This window comes from Hoplias malabaricus, chromosome 7 (assembly GCF_029633855.1).
Source record: "Hoplias malabaricus isolate fHopMal1 chromosome 7, fHopMal1.hap1, whole genome shotgun sequence".
Taxonomy (NCBI): Eukaryota; Metazoa; Chordata; class Actinopteri; order Characiformes; family Erythrinidae; genus Hoplias; species Hoplias malabaricus.
In genome coordinates, this window is record NC_089806.1 from 38,294,346 (window position 1) to 38,307,602 (window position 13,257).

The 13,257-nt window shown below is 41.8% G+C and overlaps 1 protein-coding gene across 1 annotated transcript in view; it reads left to right on the forward strand.

The window, feature by feature from the left end:
• The window catches only part of myo6a (myosin VIa), a 126,894-nt gene extending 116,855 nt beyond the window's left edge, over window positions 1-10,039 (forward strand). Inside the window, 3 exon segments of the mRNA XM_066676814.1 lie at window positions 2,545-2,571; window positions 7,093-7,311; window positions 7,804-10,039. Coding sequence (XP_066532911.1) covers window positions 2,545-2,571; window positions 7,093-7,311; window positions 7,804-8,003 — 446 coding nt within the window. The 3' untranslated portion in view covers window positions 8,004-10,039.
• The last annotated feature ends 3,218 nt before the right edge of the window (window positions 10,040-13,257 follow it).

Consider the following 13,257-nt stretch of genomic DNA (forward strand, 5'->3'; position numbering starts at 1 on the left):
GTAGTTACAGATTTAAAGCTTGGAAGCGCTCACGTCAAGTCTAGAGCATTAGTTTTATTTAACAGTGTGAACTCCAGGGAGAAGAATTGGCGTTAGTGAGTGACTAGTTCCCATTTTTCCATTAAACCGTGTGATTGAAGGATGCAGAGGGAAGCAGATCAATATTTTTGTTGTCTGTAAACTTCCTTAAGGTTTTGTCACACCCCTAAAATGCAGCAGTTAGTAAATTCATGCTGCTGCTTTATAACAGTTTGCCATAGAGTCCATACATTTTGATAGCTGATGGATCAATGAAGGCAGCAACAAAGAGAGAGGTACTGAAGAATGCATTAATAGTAGATTAATTAAATTATTTTTGATAGATTAGGAAGACTGATTATTGAAATAGCCACACAAACACGTGGTAGACCCAGCCCTGGGTGAAGCTTTTCCTTGATACGCTTAGTTAATTGCTTTTCAGGACAATTTGGGAGCAGTAATTTCTGGCAGAAGCATGGCAGTCTCTCGCTGAATACAGATGCCCCTCGGCAGGATATTCATAGTACTCATGGGTGTATGTGTGTTCAGTTTGTGTTTGTAAATTCACTCTGCCATTACGCACTTAATCCTGGACCATCGTTCTCTTCTTATTTCTGCAACCGAAATCATCTCTCTTCCAGTCTCCCTGTGCCTCAGCTTTCCTTTCTATTGTGATGTCACAATGATGTCAATCAGAATGTGTTCGGATCCAGCTCTTGATCCCAAATTAGTCCAGCACACGTATCGACATTCACATGCCCATTTCATGTTGCTAAGCCCTCATCTTCCTATTGATCCCACCCTGAGTAGATGGAGCACAGTCGGCTGTGGGACCCGAGGTTTAATCTGAATCTTCCATTGGAAAATGAGCTCCAACCAGTATCTGGACCCAGAATAATGGATTTTCAAAGGTCAGCTCTGAATGCACTGATCAAGGTCAGGTGGTGATCGGATGTTAATGCCGAGTGTAAATGAAGAGAGTGAGGGCGGAAAGGTGTGGTATCACCATAGAACAAAGTGTAAAAGACACAGGATCACACGCTTTTTTGGTGACTGTTGAGTGATTGTTGTGTAAAATGTGGGTCCACACACAGACACAGGTCACTAAGGTTTCAAGGGTTGAGACACAAGGAGGCTTGAAAAACAAATATCCGGTAATCAGTTTGATCAAATGGAAAGGCTGCTCTCACCAGGGAATAATATCAGCATACCCCCCCTACTGCATAAGCCCCTCGCTGCTTTCCTGTCGCTGCTGCTGCTGCTGGGAGTCGCCATGGTGACAAAGAGCCAGCACAGGCAGAGGATGCAAAGGCGCCGGCACTGGCCGTTTATTTTCCGAGCTGCTGTGTTTATGCGTGTTCAGCAGGACGCGCTGAAGCGCTCTGTGCTTGTTATTAAGAGAGCACTGCTATAGCAGCCTGACTCATCTCAGAGGGGACGCGCTCGGACAGATAATGGGGGCCTTATGGGCCATAATGTGTGTCACAGGGAACGGAGAAAGGCATCCAAACCAGCGCCTGCACTCCAAATACCAGTACAGCTAGCAGGGGGAGCTCTGTGTGACTTTGAATCCTTCCCTCTCTCTCTCTCTCTCTTGCTGCTTATATTGCTGAATAAGAATGGGGAATACAGAACAACAGCTCTGAGGCTACTTCTCGGTACAGACTGCTCAGATACCTTTCAAACTCTGAGATCATATGCTGGAAAGTCCTTCTCTTTTAGCTCACCACAGGTCAAGTCCTAAGATTTTTTTCACTGTGTGTGGAGGTAAAATAGTACACATTTTCAGTTATAAAGCCCTTTTCTTTGGATGTTGCCTGGTATGTGAAAGTCAACTTACTTTAGCCTTTCCTTCAGTCTTCCCCATGCTGATGAAATAATGAACTACAGTGGAAATGTGGCCTCTGTGTGTTAACTGATATTTATATCCCACAGCAACAGTAACACTCCGAGTTCTTGAACACTCAGATGAGTGTGAGTGTGCATACACACATATATGCATACACCTGTTGACTAGCTTCAATTAATTATGCCCTAACAGACGGGAGAAGTGTAATGAGCTTATAACTTATAGCACTAGGGGAAAGAAAGTAAACCTGAAAAGTGTGGGCTTAGTTATTAAGAAGTTGTATCATTTCCCAAAAGGAAGTCAAAAAAGATATTAAGCTGCATGAGAGGAATCTGAAATGATAGTTTCTGCATGCCCGAGGGTGTGCTGAATATAAATAGAACCAGGCAATGAAAGCAGAGAATCCAAAGGAAAAAAATAATAAAACAAACAAAAAAAAAACCACTTCCTGATTTCTCTCTAACTTACAGTCAGTTTGCGAAAGTGTACAAACATTTAATGATTCTTCCAACTAGGAATATAAACAAGAGTTTGCACACACAGATTTTTTTAAACTGTATTTGTGATATTTGAATTGTTGTTGTTCTTCTTCTTTTTGTTTGTTTGTATATAATTTCTAAATGTGACACACACCATGTGCAGATGAAATGTGTAACGGGAAGCTTGTTTGTTTTCAGATCTTGTCCCAAATGTGAGAAAACCTCGTAAGTGGCTCGCAACGATAGCACAGCCTCACTAACAACCAGGCCTTAATCACTGTGCCCAACCTCTTTTACTGTCTTTAGCTTCTCGAAGACCCCTTTAGACCCCAAAACCTCCTTATCTCCTCCAACCCTCCTGCTGAAAATTGGGGAACACTTAAGAAGCTTTGCTAGTTTTTGCTTCTTTGAAAAGGAGTGACCCTGCCACCGTGCTGCGTATTAGGAATCCTGATTTTAATCCTGATCTTTCTAAAGGTTGTGAGTCAGAAAAGCACGTAGGCCATTGCAGGGAAAAATGGTAAACTGTGAAAGAATCGGTGGCATTTGTTAACATTATCTTTGAACTTATTTACATGCTAAATTTACAGCTTTTAGAGTGCCTTTGTGACAAAAGGCAGCCTATGGGAATGTGAGTTTTATTAATTAAGAGCTTTCGATAGGAGAAAATAAATTTATTTAAGACTTTAAGACTTTAAGTTCTCCCTGTGTCTGCGTGGGTTTCCTCCGGGTGACTGTCTGTGAGGAGTGTGGTGTGTTCTCCCTGTGTCTGTGTGGGTTTCCTCCGGGTGCTCCGGTTTCCTCCCACGCTTCAAAAACACGTTAGTAGGTGTTTTGGCGACTCAAAAGTGTCCATAGGTGTGAGTGAATGTGTGTGTGTGTGTGTGTCTGCGTTGCCCTGTGAAGGACTGGCGCCCCCTCCAGGGTGTATTCCCGCCTTGCGCCCAATGATTCCAGGTAGGCTCTGGACCCACCGCGACACTGAACTGGATAAGGGTTACAGATAATGAATGAATGAATGAATGAATATAGACAGGCAAACCAATGCCCCTAACCCCTCAAACCAGTGCATTTGTAGTGTTTAAGAGCTGGCCTATTAGCATGTCTGTATTGATTACATTAGCGTGCACCTGCTATTGCCACAAACCATTTTTTTAAAGGCAAACAAATCTACCTGTCCACAGCAAAAAGGCCAGATCTATTGATCCTGACAGAAATATAATGGGTTTATGAACCCGAAAAGGGGGCGCCCAAATGGCCCGGATTTGATTAAATTTTGTTTGGACGCTCGCCGCTCTCTTGTTACGGCCACAGGAGTGTGACGAGGGAGAGAAGTACACCGACTGATTGAAAGCGAAACATCATAATTGACTTCTTATTGGAGCACAAAGCCTAAGACTTGCTCAGGCATTCATAATCAAGCGCTGATTATTGAGAGTGGCGTGAAATTAGCCAACTCAATTTCCTTATCACCCCCGCGGCCCGAAGGAGAGCGCCACGGCAAACGAGAACCCATTTGGCGGTTGGAATGAAGTTCTCGCAGCCTCGAGATTTGGGCTGTTCCCACATTGTGGCGAGTCACGAGTCTATAAAAGAGCTTATTTATTGGAGTTAAAGTACGGAGCAAGGGATATGTAGAAGAGTTTTGCTGTCCAAAATGCTTTGTGGCCAAATGCTCTCAAGAGATCTTGCTGTTGTCTGTAAAAGCTGGCTCCATGCTGTGTTTTTGGAGCAGATTTTGTTGCGATACTGATTTAAAGAGGGTAATATTTCTCATCACAGTTTATTTTAGCATTATCATTTTCCCAACACCGTTTCACTAATATAAGCTGATTATATCCGTCAACCAATATAACAATCAGGCTTTTTTCAGCCGGCAATGACATGGTTTGTTAATGGGAAATTCGCTGTACGTCTCCTCCATATTCTGCGTCATGTTTAGAGCTGTCCTTCTGAATATGCAAATGTGGCATTTTTTAAAGATATTTTTGTGAAGACACAGAGGTTAAAGTGTTGGACAGGGCTCATGTCGTCTGCCTGTTGACGCTGTAGTGCTTCGTGACAGACCACCTTTGTGGAACTTCTCTCGCTTGGAAAACCGACTCCAGTTAATGACTAGAGTCAGCTCAGTAATGGAGCGGTAATCGGACTGACATTTCAGCGCTTTCTCGCCAGACAGACGGAGAGCGCGGACAACCCATAATTCTCTTATTCTGCTGAAGTAATTTACAGACACTTTAACGACAGGTTTGAGCTCAAGTATATACCTCCCTCACAGCTGGTGGGAACAGTATGCAGGAAGTATATCATTACTTTTATTGCATACTACCTGCGGCGTGACAAAACACACTGGTGATAAAATAGGGCTGACCTCCAGGGCCAAGCGGATTAGAGCGGATTAATTGTTATCTACTGAGGCTTGGAGAGGCCATGAAAGATGTGGGTGGTTTTTTTTTTGTATGGTTACAACATCATTTTAAAAAATGCACATAATTTACTAATACAAGCTTGAGTTTTCAAGTGTCATAATTGTAGCTGTGGTTTTGTTCATTTCAATTAAAACCCCTTGCCCTTGGGCCGTGCAAGGCTTCTATTTTGGATTTCCTATCCACCGTGATCCTGCTGCGCTAACACACTGGCCAAAAAAAAGACCAAAATAGAGCATGAGTAAAGTAAATCACGTTATTATTTCATGACCTCAGTTAATTAATTATGTGCATATTGTGTTACATCGAGGGGGTGAATTTCAATACGTTTTTGTTGGCCTCTCTGGGGCTCAGTACTTACAAAGAATTCCTCCACGATCACTTCGTTAAACGGCTTGTTTGGTAGCTCGTATCCTGAGGTGGGCATTCGTATATCTGTAAAATTATGACTATAATGTGTCATAGCTTTTTGTTCCAGGAATCTCATTGCAGTGATGTGCTAATACAAGTTACAGGGGAATTTCACGCTCGAATTCAATAACATTCATGGTCACGGTTAAGGAGCTGAGCTTATCTAATTACTGTAATGCCGCCACTATTAAAGCTAAAGCATAACCCTGTAGATTCCCCCATAATAATAAGCTGCAGTTTTGATTCTATTACGTACAAGAGATCACTAACCACTCATAAATAAATGAACCCCCCTTTCCCTAGATGTAAGGCCCTGATCAAAGCTTCATTTATTTACATAACCTTAATCTTACTTAGCTCTGTTTTAATATTACAGTCTCTTTTTTCATGGGTGCGCAAAGGCCGTCACTACTTCTTAAGCGCAGTGATATGACACTGGTGTTTCCATGAGAGCTTGAGAGTAGCCCGTGGAACTGCTCACAGTGGTGGTGATGGGTACCAGTCATCCAAAGAGCCTTAAAAAAGCATCCCAGACCAAAAGGTTTTGGAAACATGCTTATTCAGCATGTCATTAATAGGGTTTTGTTTCTCCCTTGGCTGCAGTTACAGCCTATACTTTACACTAGCTGTTGGAACATTACTGTGAGGATTTGATAGCATTAAGACACAAGAGCATTGGTATTCATGTGAGATGCTCCAAGCCTTTTCAGAGGCACAGGTGTTATTTCACCAGTCTTGTATTGCTTTACGCGCACAGTCCATTTTGTGGACTAATATCTCCTGAATGGTGCGCTCTACCTAATACGCCGAGGCTTAAAGGAGTAATGGAAAATGTTATTATGAGAAGAATGAGCTGCAACTACAAGCACAGTGTGTACCTTTCTTCTTCTCTTTAGCAAAACATTTCTCACCGCTCTGTTTCAGTGGTGTAGCCTTGTTGCGCAGCTGTTTGAGATATGAAATGATAATGCTTATGATTGCATGGTGCTTATGATGGTGTTCATGATTGCTCCCAACATGAAAACACCATGCGCCAAGTAATGAACTTTGCTCTTTGCGCCATGAAAATAGGGCACTGTACTTTCTCTCCGCTCGTGCAAGGAGTGGAAACTCGGTAGGTAGTGAGCCCAGAATCTCAGTAGTTCAAAAATCTCATGATGAAGAGCAGTAGAGTCGTTTGGTTGGAGTCATTCCCAAATATGGGAAACAACGTCTAAGCCGTTTGTCTACGCGAAAAATGAATGTTGTTTCATAAATATGTTTTATCACACCCCTTTATAACACACATAAACGACTGTATGTGTAAGTCACTGTACCATACAGATGTGAATGGATCCTCTATTGAATTATATATACAAACAAGCTACTACTAAAGCAAATTGAACCGATACTATGCTGCAATTATACAGTACGTCTATACTCTATAACAGTGGTTCTCAAACTGTGGTACGTGAAGTAACGAGGTGGTATACCAAATGACCTCGAAACGTTTACTACTTAATTAAGGGATTTATTCATTTCTGAAAATCTAAAGTTTTTATAATGCTTCACAGTTTTCGTAATTATGCCCCACTGTCTCACTGTCACTGCAGCACTGAGAATTATCCACCACCCAAATAATAATGGTGGTTTGATGGGGGTCCTGACCACTGAAGAACAGGGTGAAAGTGGGCAAAATATGCAGAGGACTAGAGTCTGTAATTGTAGGGCTACAATAAAACGAGTATAAAATGAACATTGTTTAAAACTTTTTTGGCGGATCAGTGTATGCAGGGCATGTGGGTTTTGCAAACTTCATTCATTCGTCTCGTAGACAAAACATGCTTAGACCTAGGGCTCATCAAGTATCTGCTGGAGAATTGACAGATGGTCCTCAGTGCCCTTTATAACATGACCTCTGCTCCCACAGCTCAGCAAAACGCCCCTCCCCCCGTCCCGCTCCGGCAGCATGAGGTCCTGATGAACCGACAGCAGCGCTACTTCCGCATCCCCTTCATCAGACCAGGAGACCAGTACAAAGACCCTCACGGCAAGAAGAAGGGCTGGTGGTACGCCCATTTCGACGGCCCTTGGATCGCTCGGCAGATGGAGCTACACCCAGATAAACACCCCATTCTTCTGGTGGCAGGTAAACAGAGCTTCTTTGTGGTCAGAAACTGACCACTGATGGAGGGCTGGAGGATTGCTATCACAAACTGTCCATCCACAGATGATGTGTAGAACATCGGTGAGGTCAGGCACTGAGGCTGGATGATTAGTTTTGGATGAGAAATGCCACTCTTCCTCCTGCTCTAGTTTAAACTCCATCACTCCAGAGAACAGGGTCCAGTGCTGGGGGATTAGTACCACTTTACCACTTTAGACAAATGGCATAGATATGGTGAGTCATGTGCAGCTGCTCATGGGCATTAGATTTTATTTCAGGCTTTTCTAAGCTGTGCATAGTTGAATATAAGGGTGTATATTAGGGGCACCTTAAAGAAGCCATATTCATTATGAATATATTATGACTTCTGGACACGTAGTGGATTTTCTGTGGCCGTGTGTCCAGTGCAGCCCTGTGACATTACATTGTCTGTTATTTTAAGGCATACAAACCATTATTTGTGTGTGTGTGTAGGTAAGGATGACATGGAGATGTGTGAGCTGAGTCTGGAAGAGACCGGTTTGACCCGGAAGCGAGGGGCTGAGATCCTGCCGCGGCAGTTTGAGGAGATCTGGGAACGTTGCGGGGGGATCCAGTATCTCAGGAACGCCATCGAGACCCGGCAGGCCCGGCCCACTTATGCCACCGCCATGCTCCAGACCCTGCTCAAGTAGAAGCTGAAGTGCTGATGTTTTGGCTTGAATGCTCAGAGGTTCAATGATTTTGTAAGCGATAAGAAGTACACGTCTTCTACAAAGAACACACTGCTGCATTTTTAATGCACAATTACTGTTTACCTGCTGCGTTTTATTTTTCTGCAAGTATATAGAAGGTGTGCACTAAAGTTAGTAGATATATGCCATATTTACATTTCCTGTTTGTAGAAGATGCGTTACCTCTGTACTTTTATGGCCAGATGTTTGTGGACACCTCATCCAACTGGTAATTTATCCCCACCCCAGCTTTGCTGATTTTGACAAGGCTTTAGAGTAGAGTAATTTTGATGGTGTTTAGCCTCGGGCATTAGTAAAGTCAGGTACCGATGTTACATAGTTCTGGATCACAAACTCCTCTGTATATCTTCTCAAAAAGAGGGTTTAGGGGAAGGGAATCCATTCGTACCACTGCTTCGCTTTGCTTTATAGCCCTTTAGCCAAAATGTGGCTCTTTTGCAGCTGCTCTAGAGCGTTCTCTTTCGTATCATACGTTTGTTTGATTATACAGGCTGTATGGATAACTGATCATCCACGTTCACAGCTTAAATTTGATTATCAGGGGTGTGTACAAACATTGGCGCATGTAGTAGATATACTTCACTGTGTAGGTTGAACTGGGATATGCCAAAACATCAGCACATGACCGTACACAGAGCAAGTGGACGCCCGCACACATGCAAAACCAACTTCGGAAGCACTGCCATGCTCGAGTGTGCTAGACTCACACACATGGACACACACTTGTAAATCAGTCGTTCTAGATCAAAGGGAAGAACACAGTTCCTAGAGTAGTCTGCATTCAGAGAACACTAGGTCCCACTTCACACGACTGTCGTCTCTCAGCTCCTCTGTGAACTGTTTCTGTTTTATTTGTCACTCGCTTTGTCTTTGTTTAATTTCTCTCTGATTGTGTTTTCTTCTCAGTGATTTATTCTGACAGAGAATCTCTACATTCATTATGGTTTTCTTTTGGTGTTTTTCTCCCCCAGTACCCTAACAACAACTAAGAGGCCTTAATAACTGTAATAATTGCCAGGGTGATTCTTTCAAAGCTGCCTCTCGATGTTTTTATTTTTGTTTTGTATATTATAGAGATAAATATGGATTCATTTATTCGAGGAGGAACTTCAGAAGTGCTTCACTCACGAGTGTGTAGTCATGGAAATATTGTGGAAGTCCTTTACATACAGAGATACACATGAAACCTGCTTAAATGAGATTTTTTAAACCATTCCATTTTGATATGACACTACTGATATCGATAACTGGAAACGAAATAGCAGCTTCGTCAGCCTCCACACTTTCAGCTTTGCACAATACACAAGCACAGTAATATAGCTGTTTATTCTTGATGGTTTTTATGGTAATATCTTTACATTTGCACTGAGAAGAAGGTAAACGAATCTCGTCCATACGTTCCAATTTAAAATTCTAAAGATGCACTATATTTTTGTGAGCAATTTTTTTCTAAACTTCCTACCCCTCTGAACCTGAAACTCTTCCAGTTACTACTGAATGTACAGGACATTTGAAATCTCCTTTTTCCTTTTTACACAACGTTGACGCTAAAATTGAGCTACGCTACACTGCAGCCATCCCGTTTATTCCTTCCTCTTCCCGTCGAAAGCTCCTGATTCTTCATCGTGCTTAACTACTCAAGGATTCTTACAGTGATCTTCCTTAACGTTGAGAAAAATCTTAACAATGTGTGTGAAATTAGACGTTTTTCACCTTTTTTGACTTTTTGTCTCTCGTCATTAAATCAAAGACGATTTCTGGGTAAAGAAATGTATGCAATACTTGATTAACCATGCATATTTTTTTTCAAACCAGTGTCGAATTATGGGTGGTTTGGTTGCTGTTGGACCAAATATGTACGCTAGTGAATATGAATATGTGATGACTCTTAGGGGAAACACAACTTTGTACAAAGCTAAAATAACACCCTTAGCTGCTGTGTGCATGACCTCACGAGCCGAATAAACTCGGTATTCTCCCCATGCTGTTCTGTTCTCTTGTACATCCCACACATGTATCGTATAGAACATTGAACCCAAACACCATGACTCTTTGCATGTAGTGTGCTGTTGGTTGTTCTTGTGCCACTAAACAGCTCTGACACTCTACAAGAGGTGGGTATCCAGAAGGGCTTAGAACCATTTGATTCAAGCCTGGAACATCAGGTCTTCAGATGTACACAGTTTTAAACATGAAAGCCGAGATATGTTAGTGTCTGATGGCACTTTTCTACTGCATGGTATCTGATCTGCTTGACCCTACATGGCTCTACTCGCTTGGTCCCTGGATGCTTTTTCCACTATAAAGCCCCCCGGCCTCGAAACGTATGTGCTGACGTCTCTAAAGTGAAATGCAGGCGTTAGAAACACATCAGTGAGAAGTGGTAATATTAAGCTTTGTTGACTGGTTGTGTATTCGCATGTGGTTGTTATTGTTTTTGGAGACTGAACACAGCTCTGCTCATCAGTTCAGAAATATCAGTCAAACAGCGTAATTGTACGAGCCGCCGTTGAGTCACAGATTAAACAATGAGATCTCTACGGTAGCTCAGAGATTTTGTGAATAGCGTGTGCAGGATGTCTGCATTTTGCTGTGTAGACACGTCTCTCTGCCCAGTCAGCGCTCCGCAAAGTTTACACGTCACATTTAGTCCCTATTCACTTTAATTGGAACCACGAGCAATGAGGGAGGGAAAGTACCCATTTCCATGGACCAGGTACCAGATTTGCCTAATGGAAAAGCACGAGGAGCACAGTCGGGTTTAGTCAAGTAAAGTCCATGCAGTAGGAAAGCATTTTAGAACTCTAGCACATTTATGTATGATTATAAATTAATGAATAGAAACACCAGTAATGAGAGTGTAATCTAGCGTCTGTGTGGCTGTATGTGTGTCAGAGTTCAGCAGCACACCTGGGGTCTCCAATGGCTTTCTCAAGCATAAAGCTACACGGTGAACACTGTTTGTCAGATGGGTCCTAAACTACACTGAGAAGACTGCAACCTAAATAAAGGTGAGGTTTGGGGATGTTCTTGGGGGATTGATTCTAGTGTTTGTTAGCAGGGTTTATCTAAATATAAGAAGCAATATTTTTGACATTAAACATGCCTTGGCTCACTGACTAGACAAGGGTAAGTGTAAAACAGCATAGTTTTTTTCTCTCCACGTTTCGTTAAGTGTTTTAAAACTCCCCCAATAGGTTTTTTTTGGGTGCATCTTATTAAAAATGGCCAATGAACATCCTTAATAAACACAGGGGAAACTGTTAGTGAGACCAAGTCTGTTAAAGGGGACATATTATGAAACAATCACTTCAGTTAATTTACACATTCATTTGAGGTTTTTGAGTCTACCAACCCAAACACTGTGAAACAAGACCAGCCAGTCAGTTTTTAGTGGGCTGCCTAAGTCAGAAAATGTGGGTTAAAACGAGTCGTTCTGATTTTGTGCTGTCTTTTGAAATTCCCTTTTCTCTGCTTAGGTTGATGAATGTGTGTGTGTTGGTATTCAGATGTGTTTTTAATGGTGCAGTGGTGGAAATATGTCTGAACAACACAGAAGCACTCTGCTTATCACTGCATGTACAAAAACAAGCAATGACCTTGAAGGGTAAGAAACAAAAGCCATTAAGTTAAATTGGAAAAATAGTTTTTTTAATTTTCACACCAGTGCAAAGTTACAAAAGGTAAAAGAAAAATGATCATCCTCTGTACGTTTTCCATCTGCATCGCCACATTTGAAACCCATCGCCAAACACAATGAGGCTTAACAATAACAATAGCCTTATTCCAATACTTTAGGAACAATTAACAAAAATAAATAAATAAAGCCATTAACTCAACAATGTAAACCAAAGGATCCTACAGCATTTTTCACAATCCTTAACTACAGCTAAGAATAATTAACTGAGATCGCTATCGAACAAACGTAAATGACTCAGAAAGACATTTGATTCTTTTGCAACAAGACTCAATATTTTTGGCTCGGCTGATTTCAGCCTAGGCGCCAGGCTAAGGTACTATTTTAAAGACGAGGAAAAACCAAAGCACACCACAAAACACTTAATGATTTCTTTCAGAGCTCTGAACATGACTTTCTGAAAACTTTATTTGTGCTCTTCCAAGGACAGACAGAACAACAATAGCCTCATTGTGAGAAAAACAATTGCAGGAAAAATATTTTCCCAGTAAAAGTCCCCACTTTGACCGAATTAATGTCATCGTTTTCACTACTTTGTGGGGTCACTTGAAAATGTATATGACTCCACCTAATCTCAGATATAACACTTCTCCAGTGCCGTGCTTTGTGGATTTCAGGAGAAGTGTGTACGCAGCGGTCTATTGCTGTGGAGCTGTGGAACAGTGGCTTTCTCTGGAGCTCAAGAATAAAACAGTTCATTATCAGCTTTCACATTTCTACCACTGTCTTTGGTCCGCGATAAACATATTATGAAGTCCGGTACTCGTTCGGTGGTCTTGTTCCTGTGGGGGGAAATAATAGGAAAAATTGTTACTTTTGTTTAAGAAATATTACACATCCCTTTTGGCTGAGTAACGGTGCTTAAGAGTTCAATAGCTGAATAGATTGTGCTCTGTTAAATCCCAAGCACTCTCACGAAGATAATGCAGTGACTTCATTTGAAAGTTCAAAGACTTCATACGGTAGAGCTAATCACTTTGAGTCTAAGTTACCTTTAGCCCCTCACTAAAACATCTGAGCGGCCTTGCAGTCTGGAAAAACACTAGGATAAGAGCACGGCCTAAGTTCCAAGAGTACACTTTAACTGCCAGAGCCAGTAGCTTTTGAAATCCCAACTCATTGGCAGCCATATGCTAGATATTCTCTCAGGATTCTTGCTCCAAGGTAACTCTTGGTCCCTGAGACTCTTTTTATTCTGAACATGCAAGACCCAGCCTTCAACGTTTTTACACCAGAGCTCTGAGGCTAATGTAGTTAACAGGAAATGAAAGCTAGTACCCAACCAACTGGAATCGGGCTCAATGCCTTCCTAAATCACCAAAGCCAAATACACTTATAATGTAAGATTTTATAAGACATAGTGGGTAACACTTACAATGCTGTTTTTAAGTTAATACGTAACTCTGCAGGGAATTGGCAAGAAGTAACGTATAGTGCTGCATTAACACCTAACTCACTACTGTTAACTACGAAGGAGTGCTGATTAATCACTCGGAA